Raw genomic sequence first — 19336 nt, 5'->3', positions numbered from 1 at the left:
GAGATGTCAAGACACTGTTAAGTCAAAATGAGTCTGGTTTAGTTCATGATGTTTTATCAAATAACAAAAGATATCTACACCGTAACATAGGGAATCATTTGTTTCTGGACTTACGAGAATTTGGTTATAAAGTTGCAGTGCGTCCTTCATGTGATGCGCCTTTGCAAAATGCAGTGTACTAGGTCAACTCGAAAAGGAAGACTCGTCAGAACATGTGTATACAAAGAATATGAATATGAGTTGTAGAACTAGGATGCAGTCATAAAAAGTAGTACCACCAGGCCTCAGAGTGTGGGGAGAATAACAAAAGTCAAGGATCTTTGTAGATCTCACCCGTTTGGCTTGGTGACTGAATACTATTCAAGCTCTTTAGCAAGCTTGGTTCTTTGCTATTTACCAATGAAAACAAAAACAAAAAAATGTTCTGGAGATAATTTATTATACACTGACATCTAAAAACATGAAAATTCAATGAAAAATGTACAATGATAAAAAATACAGTGGTAAAAATCCAACCGGACTCTACACGGTCCGTGTTTCAGCGAACACACCTTCCTCAGGGGTCCTAAAAGGAAGCGGTAATAATGAATGATAGAGAGAGAGAGATGAAAAGATAAGAAGTTACTGTGATGCCAATCTGAAGCATGCATATTAGTGTCTATACTCGACTGTAGGATAAAATGAGTGAGCCAAGTGTGATCAAGCTATATAGAGAGAGGTTTGAAATACTGACAAGAAATATAAGAGGAAAAAAAATGATCACACTTGGCTCACTCGTTTTATCCTGCAGTCGAGTATAGACACTAATATGCATGCTTCAGATTGGCATCACAGTAACTTCTTATCTTTTCATCTCTCTCTCTCTATCATTCATTATTACCGCTTCCTTTTAGGACCCCTGAGGAAGGTGTGTTCGCTGAAACACAGACCGTGTAGGGTCCGGTTGGATTTTTACCACTGTATTTTTTATCATTGTACTTTTTACATTGAATTTTCATGTTTTTAGATGTCAGTGTATAATAAATTATCTCCAGAACATCTGTGTCCACAGTTTTTTTGTTTTCGTTTTCATCGGTGGATTGTTTTCACTGTGGATCATTGGGTCTCCCCATTTTTCTTTCTTTGCTATTTACTCCAAAGCAGTGTTACTCCTTTAAATAAAGGAATCACGAGGCTATGGCACGCATGGAGACAGTAACACTTCTAGCCTCCTCCACAAAGCACCTTCTGGGCATCACAGCCCCCTGAACTAGGGTTACCATATGGCTCCAGAAAAAGGAGGCCGGATTGAGACATCTGGGTTTTGCTTCCATGATCGTGTTACTCCCCTTTTACAAAAAGCACATTGGCTCCCGATCACCCATAGAATTTCCTTAAAATCATACTATCAACATTCAAAACCCAATTTTTTAAAGAGCCTCAATTTATATATCTAATCTAATTCTTAGTCTTATACACCGAATCATCTCCTACAAATAGGAGCTCAATTCTTACACCCCAGCACGTATACTTCGTTCAATGGACCAACATCTTTTGACGGTCCCATCATTAAAGATTACAGGTACACATTGGCAAAATATTTTTTCGGTCTTTGTCCCTCAGACCTGGAATGCCCTGCCATTATATTTAAGACCAGAATATAGATCATTTCAAAAGTAACCTTAAATGTTTCCTTTTTAAGGATGCTTACAACTGCTAGATTTCTTCAGCTACCTCCTTTCCCCAGGACCCTTGCATTTTAGCTACTTAATTATTGTTTCTCTCTTCTCTGTCTCTTTTCCATCCCTTACTCCTGTTGTACTCACCTTATTTGTTTCTTTCCTTATAAAGATTGTATTTCTCCCTTTTTTGACCCCCTGTTATTTGTAAGTGTTTGCTTCATGTTTTAATTGTATTACTATTGGATTGCTATTCGCATAGTAATCCCAGATAAGCAATTTTATCAAATTTTATTAAACTTGAAGTCTCAATCCATCCTCCTTTTGTGAGAGCCATAGGGTAACCCTATCCTGAACATAAAGGACATTAGCATTCATTAACCCAACAATGCCTTCTGTTTTCTCTTTCGATACATGTAAGTCTCTGCGAGATCCACCATTGCTAATGGCGATAAAGCATCTGCTTCTCCTGTCCCCCGAAGAGAGCAAACAGCGCCAAGCAGAAGGCACAGAAAAATCTCACCGTGTGCCGACAGAATGGACTGGATGATCTCTGGCAAAACGGTATTACAGAAATTCGAGCAAAACAATGCCAGCACACAACTCCTCCTTTGAAGGACGCAAAGGACATTTGAGCGGCTTGATAAAAGGGGCCCTTTATTTTTTTTTAATCGACTGCGCCAATTAAAAACCAATTCAAATGCCATAAAAAAAACAAAACAGTGCCGTCATTCCGACTGAGGAGGCATCTTACAGTGACTAAGGCTTGATTAAGGCCAGAAGTTGGGTCCTTAGGCACCCCTGTAGATGTGACCCCTCGCAAAATGTAGGTGCCGGAAATGTAGGCCCTTAAAACCCTGGCCTACATTTCCAGCGCCTGCTTTTCACGTAGCCGTGATTCTCCTAGTAGCGCCTTTGCGTGATTTGACATGTGATCAGCACCGCTCGGAGAATCTGGCCCATAATGCTTAACTAGTCAGGAAATGGAATGTGAGCACCTGTTAATTTTACGGATTTATCATAGAAGACAAGAACATTAAAAAAAAAAAGGACAACTCATTTTTTGATGAATTTATAAAAAGATCTGGCATTTTGTCCACCCCCCATAAAAAAACAAGCAAGTTACCACGGGAAGAGGAACTTGCAAACATTCTATTCCATGCCACTGCTCTCTGAGAAAGAGAAAAATACAGCTCTATATACAGAGTAATTGTAAAATAAGCTAATTTTTTTTTTTTTTACATGGAAGACATATGTAAACTAGTAGTGGTCCAGCTGCCACTGTTCTCCGAGTGGGACATTCCAGTCGTTACTCCTGGGCTTCCTTGCCAGCCAGCCTGAACACTTCTGTTGGACCATCTGCATGGGTGATGGTGGTGGTAAGCTGCAGCTCTTCAGCACTGTTTACTCTCAGGTCACCTGCAACCCAAGAACTTCAGTTTAGTTTTGGTCTTACCTTCATATCCTGGCAGATGTCCTCCCCCTCCCCCCATTTTTTTCCCTTCAGTATCAAGGAAGTTCTGTGCTTTCTGCATCATCAATAAAGCACTGATAAGCTGAACTGCATGAAACGGTCCGGTCTATGTTATTGGAATGACCGAGTAGGAGCTGAACAACTTCAACCCTATGTCAAGGTGCTCGAAGGTCTAAACAATCATGGTGCTGGAATCTGAGCTGTTTGATTAGGCTGTAAGCTCTACTGAGCAGGGACTGTCTCTTGAATGTTTTAATGTACAGCGTGCGTACATCTAGCAGTGCTATAGAAATGATAAGTGGTAGTAGTATTAGAGCAAACTTATTTATTTATTCATTCATTTAGTTTTCTATATTGTTCTCCCAGGGGAGCTCAGAAGTTTACATGAATTTATTCAGGTACTCAAGCATTTTTCCCTGTCTGTTCCAGTTGGCTCACAATCTATCTAATGTACCTGGGGCAATGGGGGGGAGGAGAGATTAAGTAACTTGTCCAGGGTCACAAGGAGCAGCGTGGGTATGAACCCACAATCTCAGGGTGCTGAGACTGTAGCTTTAACCACTGCACTACTCTAGAAATCAGAATGTAATCAAAGTGAGCCAAGTATAGGACAATGAAACCATTGTGACATCACTGATGATGTTGGCCTCTTGGGCACTGGTGGAATGAGGCATTGTGATGTCACAATACCATCAGAGGCTGAAGCTTTTCACATTATTTAGTCATTCAATTTTCTATACTGTTCTCTAGGAGGCTCACAATCTATCTAATGTACCTGGGGCAATGGGGGGATTAAGTGACTTGCCCAGGGTCACAAGAAGCAACGCGGGTTTGAACCCACAACCTCTGTGGGTTCAAAGACAAAGCTTTTCTCTCTCAGTTCTACCCTGGCCCATCACTCCTTACCCTCATCAATTCCTTTCATTCCCCCTCTCCATTCAGCATTTCATCAGGCAAGAGAGATGCAGTAGGGCTTCATCTCTTAACTATACTCTGTCTCGAAGCCAGCCAAACCACAGGTCATCTCTTCAGAAGTGCCTGAAGTTTGATCCTGGGTCTACTAGACACATCAAGCAAGCCTTACTGCAAGCGAATGGAGACTCGGAACTGAAGTATCCTGCTGATTCCGCTGAACCCAAGACTGGTGGACCTGGAAATCATGATGGATCCTTTTTAGTGGATGGCTTTTTGCCAGCCTCATTGAGATAAGAGGTGTCTAGAATTCTTTTTAATGCAGGTGTTCAATTAAATTGGGTCCCTTTCTAGCATCAGGTTGGGCTGATCAAGAAGGGATGTGGTTTTGAAGTGTAATGCCCCAAGTCTTAAAAGCTTTTTCAGTTGATATGGGTAATAGGCTTAGAGGGGTCTTTTATGAACAATAAGGATTCCAAGCATTATGACCATAAGAACATAATTGCTATACTGGGATAGACCAAAAGTCCATCAAGCCCAGTATCCTGTTTCCAATAGTAGCCAACCCAGGTCCCAAGAACCTGGCAGAAACCCAAAGAATAGCAACATTCCAAAGCTGATATTGTGATGTCAAAACCTAATTCCACCATTGCCTAAGAGCCAACCTCCTCAGTGATGTCACAATGGCTTGACTGTCCTATACTTGGCTCACATAAGAACATGGGATCTCAGAGGGAGAGGAAGAGATAATAATTACTACGGATGGGCAGACTGGATGGGCCATTTGGCCTTTATCTGCCATCATGTTTCTATAAGAATTGCCATACTGGGACAGACCGAAGGGTCATCAAGTCCAGTATCCTGTTTCTAACAGTGGCCAACCCAAGTAGTAAAACTGATTGAGTTGTGTTCAGTTCTTCTAGAGTAAGAGGTGAAACTAGGCATCAGGTCCCCTAGGGAAGTCTTCAATTTTGAACTATGTAAATTGATCTTTTGGATTGTTGGAGTCAGTTTCATAATTCTCAGCTGACTTCGTTGATAGAATTTGAGACAAAATACCATCTTTGAGTGCCGTCAGGTAAATATAAAGGACAAATGGCATAAGATTTCAACCGTAATATATTTCTGAGTACAGGTAATATTCTGCTAAAAAATAAAAGATGAGAATTTTGAAAATGTTCCGAGATGCATTTCTCAAACTTGCCCGTGAACCGGAAATTTTTCCATACATCTTTGGGAGATGTTTAAACATTTATAACTGCATACCAACTGTTTCTTGGGCCTTTTAAGTTCTAGGTTCAATGAGAAAGATTAAGAGGAGAAGATGGTGCTAGCCTAGAGGGGCCCTGCTTGTTTGCTTCCCGTCTATGGCTCACCGTTTGACTGGTCATCCCCATAATTCTTGTGTGAAGGCGCGTACAGGAACATGAGAGCGAACACATACAGATTCCACATCCCATAGATACCCGTAAAAAAGGCGCTGTTTACTTGCACAGTTGTCCCGTCCCAAGTCCAATGGCCTTCGTTCACCTACCAGGACAGAAAATAAATGAAGTTGAGACAAGAAACAAAAACGGTTTCACCCTCACTATTACTTCCCCTACCAACCTGGGGCATCTTTTTCATCCACAAGTCTCAGTGTGATTTGCACATTGATCATTTATCCAGGCTTTTATGAGAAGCATCGGTATTAGAATTCTTTTCTTGTGGCATACAAAACATGATTATTTTCACCGGATTGGATTTTGGTTAAATATGGAAAGAGGAACTATTCAGCACTAGGGTGTGGGGTTAGGCTTATTTTTAATAGAAACTCTCAAGCAACCAGAAACTACATTTATCTGGCATCTATCAATCCTCATGGGTGCCGGTTAACTGAGAATCTACTGTACTGCCTTCTTGGTTACAATGACTCTGGCCAATATCTGCTTCTATTAATCTCTCTTGCCTCATTCACAATCCCTCCTGTTAAACGCCGTACAAAGTCTTTTATTAGCCGCAATGAATCCTTGTTGAAAAAAATATATATATATCACAGGATATAAGACCTGTATAGCAGGGCTGCCCAAGTCCGGTCCTCGAGATCTACTGGCAGGCCAGGTTTTCAGGATATCCACAATGAGCATGCACGAGAGAGATTTGCATACCAAGAAGGCAGTGCAGGCAAATCTCTCTCATGCATATTCATTGTGGATATCCTGAAAACCTGGCCTGCCAGTATATCTCGAGGACCGGACTTGGGCAGCCCTGCTGTATAGCATAGTACAATCAAAGCGGTTTTACATATTATACAGCAGGGATCTCAAAGTCCCTCCTTGAGGGCCGCAATCCAGTCGGGTTTTCAGGATTTCCCTAATGAATATGCATTGAAAGCAGTGCATGCACATAGATCTCATGCAGATTCATTGGGGAAATCCTGAAAACCCGACTGGATTGCGGCCCTCAAGGAGGGACTTTGAGACCCATATACAGTATACTGGTTTTGTATCTGGGGGCAATGGAGGGTTAAGTGACTTGCCCAGAGTCCCAAGGAGCTGCAGCAGCAATCGAACCCAGTTCCCCATGTTCTCAGGCTGCTGCACTAACCACTAGACTAACTCCTCCGCAGTAGATGATGGTACATAAAGACCTGCATGGTCCATCCAGTCTGGCCCCTCCCCCCCTGCCAATTTCCAAACTCACCTGACTGGTGATGAAGAAGATGACAGATAGGGCTGCACAGGCCAGGGTGACGAGCATGAAAAACTTGAAGCGGAAAATCAGTCCCTATAAAAGCAGATAAAAGTCAACTGAATCACAAACTCCTCCTTGAACTAGTTTCACGGAACAAGGTATCAGATTTTCACTCTTCAGAGAGGACAAGAGCCTTTTAATATCCTGCTTCTTTGTGTTCGCTGCCCCTTGCAGTAGTTCTACCTTTTTTTGTCTCATAAGACACTTTTAGAAGATACAAAATAAAAACCATAATACTAAAGGTAAACAGTAAAAACAAAACCTTAGTATAACCACAGCATTTACTTGAATTATTACCACCTGAAAAAGAAAACTTTTTACCTCTGTTACGCCGATCTATACAGAAACTGCTGCAATTCAAACCACATCTGTATCTAAAGGCTTCTTTTAACAAAGGTGCGTCAGGGCTTTAACGCGCTGAATTGCCGAGCGCGCTGGACCTTAACGCCAGCATTGAGCTGGCGTTAGTTCTAGAAGCGTAGCGCGGGTTTAGCGCCCGCTAAAAACGCTAGCGCACCTTAGTAAAAGGAGCCCCAAGTCCGTATGTTAACGTCTATGCTGTAAAACGCTGTTTCCTATGTCCACAAAGTCTGTACTTTTAGTCTATATGTTACACCTATACTGTAAATGCTAAAATCTAAACCTCCTGCGTTCCCCCCATCTCTGTATTCTCACGAACATTTGTTCCGCTTTACTGCGAATGTACTCTTGTAACCCGTTCTGGGCTCCTTTGGGAGGACGGGCTGAATAAATGATTACATAACTCAATCAATCCAGGGGAGATTCTGCTGGCTACCCATTAATCATCGGATAACATTTAAAATAGCTTTCTTAGTTTTCAAGGTACTATTGTTCAATACGCCATTATTCATATCTAGAATGATAACCCCTTACTGTACAACTCGCCTCCTTCGATCTTCCCAGCAAGACTTATTATCGATCCCTTCGCTAAAAATTGTTGGAACAAGGAGAAATGATATGTTCTCTGTACTAGCTCCCCAACTCTGGAACACCCTGCCTCTTTTTATCAGAAAGGAAAAAGATCTTATTTCTTTTAAAAAATTGCTGAAAACTTTTTTATTTAATGATGCTTTTAATGATTAATTTCCTTCCTTTTTTATTTAATGATGTTTTTAATGTTTAACTTCCTTCCTTTTCTCCCTCTTTTATATTGTCTTTCCCTTCCTTATGTTCTTTCCTTTATTAAGAGAAACATTGTAATCCTTTCCCTCCTTCCCCTTGTTATGTTTTGTTAAGTGTTAGGTAAAGAGAAATTCTCTTCATTTTATTTAATTTAATTAACAATTGTTTATGTTGATGTTTTGGATGTCTTATATTACTAATATGATAATATGTTTTTATAACTTGTATTTTATTGTACATCGCCTAGAAAGTTTTATATAGGCGATTTATCAAAATAAACCTGAACTTGAACTTGCTCATCCCTTCAGGGATTGGGACTTGTATACCACCTTTTTGTAGTTTTAAAACCACTCTCAAAGCACTTTTACATACGGGCACTTCAAGCACTTTCCCTATCTGTCCTGGGGGGCTCACAATCTGTGTAATGTACCTGTGGCAGTAGAGGATTAAGCGACTTGCCCAGGAGCAGCACAGGGTTTGAACCCACAACCTCATGGAGGTGAGAATGCAGCTCTAACCACCTACACCGCACTCTCCTCCACTACTACAAAAAAAACTTAGAACACCTGAGAGACTAATCAACCATCCCAAAAGAAAACAAATGATTGGGTTTGATTTGCAGAGCTTTCGGGTATAATAGGTAAAAGTTCTTGAGAACAGCTTAATCTCATCCAACCCTGGAATTTCTAGGCAAGTCACAGGAGCATAAATCTAACAAGTGAGCCAAATATTTTGGACCTAACTGATTCAGTGATTTGGAAGCAAGGTAAAGAAATTTTAAATCACCCTGAATTCGATAGATATCCCATGTAGCTCCCTTTCTCCCAAATATAATTGTGCCACGGTATTCTGCAGTGAACAAAAATCAATTTCCATACTCTATTGGTAAACCACAATACAAGCTATTACCATAATCAATTCTGTTAGTTGTTTCACGCCAAAACACAGCCTGTGTTGAGTCCAACAATAAAAAGTCTTCTTGATTGACTCTGAAGGCCCATGGCGTTCTTTTCATGTTTCAGGTTGTTATAGGATGAAATATTTAATGTCTAAAAAATGCCTACTTTGATTTATTAAAGGCCTATAAAAAGGGGTTAAAGTGAACTTTGATGCTCCAAAACTGATCCAAGGTTCAATAAGAAACCCAAATAATTTTATTACATTTCAAAAATATTTCTTTGATAAGAGGAGAACACAAACACTGCCCCCCAGCTGCATACCGTTTTCTGTCCACCCCCAATCCACACTGACCTCATAGTGAAGCCTGCGAGTCTTGCTCATCGCTGGCAGTTTTGACCGTTTTCCGCTGATATTTCGGAACACTTGGAACACCATAAAGCAGAGGAAGCCAAAATACAGGCAGGCACAGATTCCTGCCACGATGATAAATGCCATCTGAGTAGGCAGGGTTAAAGAAACCTTCTCACGTGAAATACCACAGACTTCCTGTGGTTTGGTTTTCAAATATAGGCACAAAGACCTTGGAACTCTCAAAGACTCCCACTCATAACAGTTTGAACTGAGTATTCTTCTAAAGCAGCAAGATCAGAGAAGGGTCTGAAATGAGGCAGCAACTCTAGACAGAGGGTGTTCACTCATGAGATCATCCTAAAGCTGACAACAGACACACACATACACTCATTTTCACTAATCTTTTCTCCCTCCCTTCCTTCCCCTTACCTTCGTGTCAATTTTTAATTTTCTTTCAACAAGCAGCCGGAGCCTTGAAGTTGTGTGCAGCTGCTGGAACGTTCTCCTCTGACACAACCGGAAACAGGAAGCTGCATCAAAGAATTTCCCAGAAAATTAAAAATCGCCATGAAGGTAAAGGGAGGGAGGGAGATGCCCATACAGATGGCGGCGATCGTTAGGAAATAGGGAGAGGGCCGCGCACAATTGGTGACTGCACGCATTCTCTCCCACCATGGGGCGGTGAATGGCTTTGCCCCGTACCCACAGAAACCACTTTTTTCCCCCCCATTTCAGTGGGTTACCTGCAGCTAGCCGCGAACAGCCACCGCGTCATTCTCTAGTACAGGGCTGTCCAAGTCTGGTCCTCGAGATCTACTGGCAGGCCAGGTTTTCAGGATATCCACAATGAATATGCATGAGAGAGATTTGCCTGCACTGCCTTCTTGGTATGCAAATCTCTCTCATGCATGTTCACTGTGGATATCCTGAAATCCTGGCCTGCCAGTAGATCTTGAGGACCGGACTTGGGCAGCCCTGCTCTAGTATGTATCTTTCATTTTTCATTCAGTAAATTGCCTTCCTTTTGTATTCCATATGCTGCTTAATTCGTAATACCCATGGACTTTGCATGTGTGAAGACTGCACAGCAATTTCAATAGTCTGACTTCACAATTATACCGTCTTTCCAGTTTCAGCTCAAAAGACCCAAATTCAATATCGCCAATAAACAAACTCCTTAACCAATAAAAATTGGTTGAATTTCAAATGAATCTGGTCTTCAGTGAAAAGGGCTGCAGTACCTTCAGGCTCCAGGACAATGGCACTCCCTGAAAAAACAAAACCAAACCACCACATGCTCTCAATTCATTTCAAGAAAGCAAAGAGCTCAAAGAGCTTACAAGGTCATAAAGTTGGCTCTAGAGGATACAGCCAGCTCAGTGCCCACATCTGTTGCCCAGATGCTGTAAAAGGGATTCTTCAGCTGAACACCTCTGCAAACAGAGAATCACAAAATTAGCGTGGAATATTTAGTCATGAAATTTTACAAAAACAGTTAGTGCAACACTCAAACATCGTTTTTCTTTTAACTTCTTGTTGCAATTGTTATTTCCTTGAATGAGACAGTCTGTAATTTCCTAATCAAGAGATTCTTGTTAAAAATATTGCATGACAAAACATACAAAACCATTATTTTCTCAGCCATGTTCATGCCTTAGAATTAAGGGCATTTGGCTTGTGTTCTGAGCCAACCACAACACAAGTCTCTTCTCCTTTGCTGTGGTTGGCTCAGAACATAAGACAAGTAGGATGAAAAAAGTCTAAATTAGAGCTTCTCATAGTGCAGGTTGATTTCCCAAATGGGGTCACAAAACACACATAGGTACTTCAGCATGCTGCACCTCCAAGGGATTATAATTTTGACTGCAATCATGGAGCCATAGCTCAAAAAATAAATTGATGAGTACTGGCCCATATGGTGGTTGAAGATGGAATCCTTCAGAGAGGACCTCTATTAGCCAATAATCTTCCCAGGGAAAATTAATATTGTATTGTATAGTATTCCACAATTGGATCGACTTTTTACTGCATCAAGATTTACAAAGACTAGGGGACACTCAATGAAGTTACAGAATAATACTGTTAAAACCAATAGGAGGAATTTTTTTAATTCAGAGAATAGTTAAGCTCTGGAAGGATGTAGTAAGAGCGGTTAATGTAGCTGGTTTTAAAAAAGGTTTGGACAAGTTCCTGGAGGAAAAGTCCGTAGTCTGCTGATGAGAGACACATGGGGGAAGCCACTGCTTGCCCTGGATTGGTGGCATGAAATGCCGCTACTATTTGGGTTTTTGCCAGGTACTTGTGACTTGGATTGGCCTCTGTGAAGACAGGATACTGGGCTAAATGTCAAGTGTCAAGAATTTGCGGTGTCCTCCTTTACAATCTCTGTAATAATCTTAATTACTCTTCTACTAAATGTACACATGCCAGCATTAAGTTGTTGAAATGGAGTAATATAGCGTGAATGTGTTATATCAAATCATTCCAGGCTCCCCACCCCTAAAAGCTTTTAGCCTAAGAAGTCAAGTGTGAACATGGAAGTGCAGTATCTAAGTTCCAGCATGTCCCAGGAACCATCTCCAAAGAATAACATCCTGCTTACCCTCAGGACTCTAATGACGAATGGGAGAGACCATAAACATGTCAAGCTCTGGTGCTGGGTAGAGAAGAATGTGACAGAACCTAAAACTTCGCAAAGCATTTCCCCCTCCCAAGGAAGGCCATCAATTTGGACCATAGTAGCAGCACTTAAAAGAAAACAAAACAACCCCCCCAAAACAAACAATGGTATAGGAATTAGATTCATCCCAAGTTTACCAGATTTGGGCAGTCCCTCATATTTACCGTATTTTCACGCATATAGCGCCTGCGAACCGGCATCCTCCCCCCCGCTCGCTTCACCCCCCTCCCCCGCAATCTTACATCCCCCCCAGATTCTAGAATCTTGGAGAGAGCGAGACCAGAAGGCTTTGAGCATGCGCAAATGCTCAAAGCCCAGTCCAGCCCGGCACAGGGAAGAAGGAGGATCTCCCTCGCACCGCATAGCCCAGCCCAGCCCAACGAGGGAGGATCTTCGGGCACTGGCATGTCCTGTGCATTGATGCTGGTGCCGGTGCCCAATTGGGTAAGAGATGTTTTGCGGTGCTGGGGGGGTTGTAGGATCGCGGGGTGATGTGACCGGGGGGGGGGGGGGGGGAGAGGATGCCGATTCGCAGGCCAGAAGAGTAAGCGGGAGTGGGAGGAGGTTATAGCAGCATGCGCGGTATACGCGTGTGCGTGCTATATAAAAAAAATTTTAGACATGCTTTGGACCCGCGCGCTATACGTGTATGCGTGTTATACACGCATGCGCATTATATGCGTGAAAATACGGTACATTAAATCTGTAAAATAAAGCAAATGCTCACTAGCTACCCTGAGCTGGGTTTCAAATGTCATCTTCTGAGCTGGATTTACCAGGGCACCGGAACAGCCTCTGTTTCATGGACAGATTCTGCTAGATAGGAAGGCTAATTTCACAGACTGCTAAGCAATCCTGACTGAAGTGACTCTGTAAAATGGAGAAGGAAAACAAATAGGAGGAAATAGATAAGCTCTGGAACTCTTTTGCCAGAGGATGGGTTATCAGCAGTTAGCATAGCTGGGTTTAAAAACAGGTATGGACAAGTCCACAGACATAGGGGAAACCACTGCTTGCCCTAGGATCAGTAGCATTGAATGTTGCTACTCTTTGGGTTTCTGCCAGGTGCTTGTGACCTGAATGGCCGCTGTTGGAAACACTACAGACCATTGGTCTGACCCAGTATGGCTACTCTTGTGTCCTTAATTACATTTTTCAGAAAGTAGAGGGAACGGAACCCACCTCTGGGCAAAAATTTAGCTAAAATCTTAGGGTGGTGTGAAGCGTCTCCAGCAGCCCACTGGGTACTGGCACTGTCCACTCACCGTTCACACATATCAAATATGAAGAGGCAACAGGAACCAAATGCAATTGGCCCAACCTGCTTCCAGTATCTCGAGAGACGATTCCTTTCTGTCTGGTCCTGAAAATTGAGAAAAGGCTCTTACTAATGAAATTTAAAATGCACCATTTAATCTAGATAAAAGTTAGCTTACACATTGATGTCAAGAGTCCCATTTTTAATGATCTATGTACAGACGGTTGTCTAGCACCCCTGTGTGAACAGAAGCCGATGCAGCCTCGACACGGCACAAAGGTTAAAACACAAACAATATTTCAGGGCTCAAGGGTCTCTCGTATGAGGAGAGACTGAACAAACTGCAGCTCTACACTCTGTGTCGAGGTAGAGGATGACAACTTTCTACTCAGGGGACCCTCGGCCACAAGAGGGCATCCGCTCAAACTCAGAGGAGGGAAATTTAGGGGTGACATTAGGAAGTATTTCTTCACGGAAAGAGTGGTAGGGCACTGGAATAAGCTTCCGGAGCAGGTGGCCAAGGTCAACAGCGTGCTTGACTTTAAGAATAAATGGGACATCTACGTGGGATCCCTACAGAGGCCTAGTAAGACACTCAGACTTGATAGGGCGGGTCAGTAGAGTGGGCAGACTTGGTGGGCTATAGCCCTTTTCTGCCATCATCTTTCTATGTTTCTAACAGGGCAGACTAAAGAAATAATGCCAAAATTTAGATGCTGGGATGATGCAGGCTAAGCATGATTTATATAATGCCACTATAGAGTATTAGCGCAAGGCCACAGTTTCACACCTAACTTTAGGTGCGAACAAGTTATGCCATTGTTCTCTTAGGTTTCCGGATCTTGCTGCGTTTGTGTAGAAAGAACAGACGTCCCAAGCCACAACATGATGGCTGAAACGTCGATTCTTTCTACACAGACGCAGCAAGACCCGGAAACCTGCTACAATCAAGTTATGTCATGTCGAAGATTAAGTATTCATGCTTCTCATCTTGGTCCTGGAGTACTCCCTTGCCAAAAAAAAACAAACAACAGTGTAGTAATGATGATCTTGGTAAACAGTTTATTAAAAAAAAAAAAAAACCCAACAACAACAAAAAAAAAACCCCTTCACAATTAAAAGCGGTGCAATTACTTGATCTGCAAGGGGCAGGAGTGTATGAAGATCACTCCTGCCCTGAAAACCCACTAGACCATCAGGTAAGGCTTAAGGAGGGCTTTCAGGGCTTAAAATAGCCAGGGGAAGCGGGGGTTAGGGGCAGAACCGTTTTTTTAAATATTCGTGGGCCGTCTCTGCCCCTAACCCCCGCGAATACGGAGGGGGAAGTGTAGTACACAGTATGAAATCTGCGATATGGACCCGACACAGTCCGTATTTTGGTATTAAGACAACTTTCTTCTGGGGTCCGTTCTTATTAAACCAGAAAAGATAAGAAACGCTTGAGAATATCCAAAATACTGTGTAATAAAAGTCAGAGCGCTACCAAACGCGGTCCGAGTACAGCAACAGGTGGTCCCTTGCCAGTTAGGTTTTCAGGATATCCACAATGAACAGGCATAAACTTTGTTTGCACACACTGCCTCCATTATATGCAAATTTCTTTCATGCATATTCATGGTGGATATCCTGAAAACCTGACTGGCAAGGGGGGGGGTACTCCAGGACTGAATTAAGAAACACTGTTCTATAACAGAAGTGCTTCACTCCTAGTCACACCTACGACTAAGCCCTTCTACGACCTAAGCCCATGTCCCTCTGAGAAGTTGGGCATCATAAAATGTGCACATGCAAGTTCTAGAAAAGTGGCTAAGGGCACTCGGGTATACAACTGCCAACTGGTGCCAATTAAGAACATAAGAAATGCCGCTGCTGGGTCAAACCAGTGGTCCATCATGCCCAGCAGTCCACTCACGCGGCGGCCCTTTTGGTCAAAGACCAGCGCCCTAACTGAGACTAGCCCTACCAGCGTACGTCCTTGTTCAGTAAGAACTTGTCCAAATTTGTCTTGAATCCCTGGAGGGAGTTTTCCTCTATGACAGCCTCTGGAAGAGCGTTTCAGTTTTCTACTACTCTCTGAGTGAAGAAGAACTTCCTTACGTTTGTACGGAATCTATCCCCTTTTAACTTTAGAGAGTGCCCTCTCGTTCTCCCTACCTTGGAGAGGGTGAACAACCTGTCCTTATCTACTAAGTCTATCCCTTTCAGTACCTTGAATGTTTCGATCATGTCCCCTCTCAATCTCCTCTGTTCGAGGGAGAAGAGGCCCAGTTTCTCTAATCTTTCGCTGTACGGCAGCTCCTCCAACCCCTTAACACCAACACAAGTCAACAAATTGGCCAACGCCAATTAAAAGCCAATGATTAATGTAAACTTATGTATATTGAAATTGTTTGTTTGCACTATGGTAGTTTGGAAATTTAATAAAGATTTACAAAAACCCCCCACAAAAAGCGCCAATGATTAAATTCTATAAAACTGCAGCCATAAAATCTGCATACTAGGCATACTTTTGGGGTGCACAAGTTTATAGAACTAGAGGGAACATCTTTCTGCTAATTTCAGTGCATAGTTACTTTTCATTTATTGATTTTAATATATTAAAAATAGGTAAAACAGAAATTACAGTAGGTGTAAAAGTTTCTACACCCTTTCAGTCGTAATTTTAACACCACCTTTTACAGAAATAAAAGCTTTCAAGCATTTCCATTCTCAGCTTAGAAACTGTCTTAAGGTCTCTTTGAATATACAGTCAAACCTCGGTTTGCGAGTAACGCGATTTGCGAGTGTTTTGCAAGACGAGCAAAACATTTTTGCAAATTGTGACTCTCAAACCGAGCATTGACTCGATTTGCGAGTCCCCCCACCTGCAAACCGGCATCGCCCCCCTCACGAACGCCCCCCCCATGTGAACCGGCATCACCTGCCCGCCCAAACTGAAGGCTTACACCCATCTGGCACCGGCACGCAGCACCAACCCACAGGAGGTGCCGATGCCCAAAGATCCTACCTCTTGCTGGGCTGGGCCTTGAGCATTTGTGCATGCTCAGGGCCTTCTGGCACCCGCCTCTCTCTGAGATTCTCGGAGAGAACGAGAGCCAGAAGGCTTTGAGCAAGCGCCAGATGCTCAAGGCCCAGCCCAGCAAGAGGTAGGATCTTCGGGCACCGGCACCTCCTGTGGGTTGGTGCTGCGTGCCGGTGCCAGATGGGTGTAAGCCTTCAGTTTGGGCGGGGGATGCCAGTTCGCGCAAGGGGGGGGGGCGATGCCGGTCCGCCGGGTGTGTGTGTGTGAAAGCGCACCAGTGGCCTCGGGGGTCTTTTGGGGATGTGGTGGGGTGGAGCAGCGCCAGGGGCAAGGTGGAACCAATCAAGTGAGTTTCCCTTACTTCCTATGGGGAAACTCGCTTTGATATAGGAGTAATTTGGTTTACGAGCATGCTTCTGGAATGAATTATGCTCGTAAACTAAGGTTCCACTGTACTGTACTGCATTTTTGAGATCTACTCAGAGACTTTCACTAATATTCAGGTCTCTAACTAATCTTGTAGTTGATTTTGAGGCATTCCAGATCATTTTCTTGTTGAACTAGCCAGCCTCATTTTGGATTCATTTACCAGGTATTTAGTTGAATCCATTCTTCCTTCCACCTTCACAATATCTTTTGTGCCACTGGCTGCCGAACAATCCCAAAGCATTACAATATAGTTTAGATCCAAAAATGACCGTTAAATGGTTGGCAAAGGAGTCGTCAAGACACTTCACCTTTTATCTCCAAATGTATCCTGGGTACTTTTGTTTGAATGGCTCGATTTTCATTTCATCAGTCCAAAGCACTTTATTCCAAATGTTTTTTTTGCCTCATCAAGATTTTATCGCCCGCTGTTATCCAGGGCGAGTTACATGTTAACATACAGAATAAAACATAACATTTATCGTATAAAACACATAAAGACAACACTATAACAAGCTACATACATACATATAAAAATCAGATTGCATAAAACATACACGTCGCTTCAACGACGAACGTTATTTAAGGTGAAGAACTAGCCAACCCTATCATATTGTAAAATTACATAAGGCACACGAGAGGCCTCAATGAAAAACTTCTCTATGCCAAATGAGACAAACCAGACCATTGAAAACATCCGTGAATAGCACTCATCACTCCTACCCCCTCAGCCAAATTCATACCATATTTCATCTTACAAAACAGGTGTCCTTTCTTTTGCATATTTAGACGATGACTTCTACGATAAGGTGGTAGAAAAGGTTTCCTTTTAACACTGCTGAATTCACAACACAGTACTTTGAACAATTACTCCAGTGTCAAAAGGCCATTTGCAAGGTTTTGTTTTGCAGATGACCAGATTTGAACAGTTTCACCAGTGATTCACCATTGATCTTCCAAAGCAATTTTATTTTTTATTTTTTACAATGTTTCTAACTCTTAAAACTGTTAGCTCAACGTTTGGGTTTTTCCCCCCAGTTTTTTCCTGCTTTGTAAGCATGAATTATCTCCATTTTCAAACTGCTTAGATGAGCCCATAATTATTGAAAGTAGACAATAATAAAATCACACGCTGAGAGGTTAGAAGGGTTTGAGTATTTCTTCATTTAGGCAGGTAAAGACATTTCCACAGTTGAAAGTTTAATGAGTCACTAAGCCTTTTAAGTTATTATAACCCCAAAATATAAATGAATCAATTAGCAAGGTATCCAAAGTAAATTATTTCAAATTAGCAAATAAATAATAAATTATGCATTAAAATACAGGCAGTCCCTGGGTTAAGAACAAGTTCCTTTTATAAAACTGTTCTGAAGTTGAATTTGTATGCAACTTGGATCCTATATAGTACACAGTCTATTAAAAAAATTAAACATCAAAGAAATATTTATTTATAAATTTATATACTGCTTAAAAACTATGGGGCTCATAATCCAAACCCCCCCCCCCAAAAAAAAAACATTTAAAAAGTGGCCTAAATGGGTACTTGGATGATCAAAAAACCTGATCATCCAAGTACTTATAACCAAAGCTGGTTTTAGATGTATCTAAAACCAGCTTAAGCCTTTCCCCTGCCTCTAAACACATAGAGCAAAAATAGGCATTTTTAGAGGAGGGGAAAGGGCGGTAGGTAGGCTGACCTACACTTAGTCGTACAACAGGTATAACTAAAACTTTTGACAGGTTGCCTAGTCGGCACTTATACATTTTGACTTAGACCAAGTCAAAACAGGTATAAGTGTCGAAAAAGGGGCCGCTAAGCTGATCGCAGCTGCAACGATCAGCTCAGCGGCCCCGACAATATTCCTACCCCCCAGCAATGATCGCTGCAGGAGAGATGGCTCATCTCCCCTGCCACGATAACGATCCCGAAGTGCCGTCAACCGTGGCACTTGGGATCGCTATTGCGGCAGGAGAGATAGCAAATCTCTCCTGCCGCGATCCATCACCTCTCCCCCGATTGGACATGGGCAGGAGGGATTCCAACCCCTCCTGCCCCGACGCAGCCCAGCACCCGCCCGATCCGATATGGACAGAAGGAGGCCAGGCCCTCCTGACCGGCAACTCCTCCCCCCCCCGCGACAAGGGGGCAGGAGGGAACCCAACACAACACAACCCATGTGCCTAAGGCAAGGCCTACGGCAACTGGGCCCATTCCGGTTGGCCCAGGCACCTAAGGCCCCCACCTGTGGGCGAGGCTTGAGCTTGGGACCCATCCGTCCGTCCAACTTTTATTAAGGTAAAGGGGTGGGGTGGTGGGGGTGGGCTGTCGCAGATAGGGTGGGGCGGTCGGGGGGGGGGGCTACATCAGGGCAGGAGGGCCTGGGATCCCTCCTGCCCTTATCTTAGTGGTGGTGGTGGGTGGTCGCAGGGCAGGAGAGGCTGGGCTTCCGGATCTTGTCGTGGGGTGGAGGGGGGGCTGTCACCGGGGAGAAGGGATTTGCCTCTCTCCTGCCCCAGCCGATTGCGGGGCTGCATCGGGGCAGGAGGGGGTTGAGCTCTCTCCTGCCCGATCTTGCCGGGGGGGGGGGGGGGATCACGGCAGGAGAGATTTGCTATCTCTCCTTCCGCAATAGCGATCCCAAGTGCCGCACTGGGGGCACTTCGTGATTTCGCTATCGTGGCAGGGGAGATGAGCCTTCTCTCCTGCCGCAATCGTTGCTGGGGAGGGGATGGATTCTATAACCGGTGTTGTTTTTGACAGACACCGGTTACAGAATTC

General features: G+C 43.2%; 1 protein-coding gene across 3 annotated transcripts in view; it reads right to left on the bottom strand.

Annotated features, from left to right (window-relative positions):
* Nucleotides 1-1862: 1862 nt before the first annotated feature.
* WLS (Wnt ligand secretion mediator) overlaps nt 1863-19336 on the bottom strand; it is a 121543-nt gene continuing 104069 nt past the window's right edge. For all 3 annotated transcript variants that reach the window (XM_033916412.1, XM_033916413.1, XM_033916411.1), the window contains exons 7-12: nt 13117-13214; nt 10541-10604; nt 9172-9315; nt 6727-6810; nt 5421-5574; nt 1863-3077 (exon numbers count right to left, since the gene is read on the bottom strand). In XM_033916412.1, coding sequence (XP_033772303.1) covers nt 2968-3077; nt 5421-5574; nt 6727-6810; nt 9172-9315; nt 10541-10604; nt 13117-13214 — 654 coding nt within the window. In that variant the 3' untranslated portion in view covers nt 1863-2967. The remainder of the gene's footprint in view (nt 3078-5420; nt 5575-6726; nt 6811-9171; nt 9316-10540; nt 10605-13116; nt 13215-19336) is intronic.

Source organism: Geotrypetes seraphini, chromosome 12 (genome assembly GCF_902459505.1).
Source record: "Geotrypetes seraphini chromosome 12, aGeoSer1.1, whole genome shotgun sequence".
Classification (NCBI taxonomy): Eukaryota; Metazoa; Chordata; class Amphibia; order Gymnophiona; family Dermophiidae; genus Geotrypetes; species Geotrypetes seraphini.
This window is presented reverse-complemented; position numbering and strand designations above follow the sequence as displayed.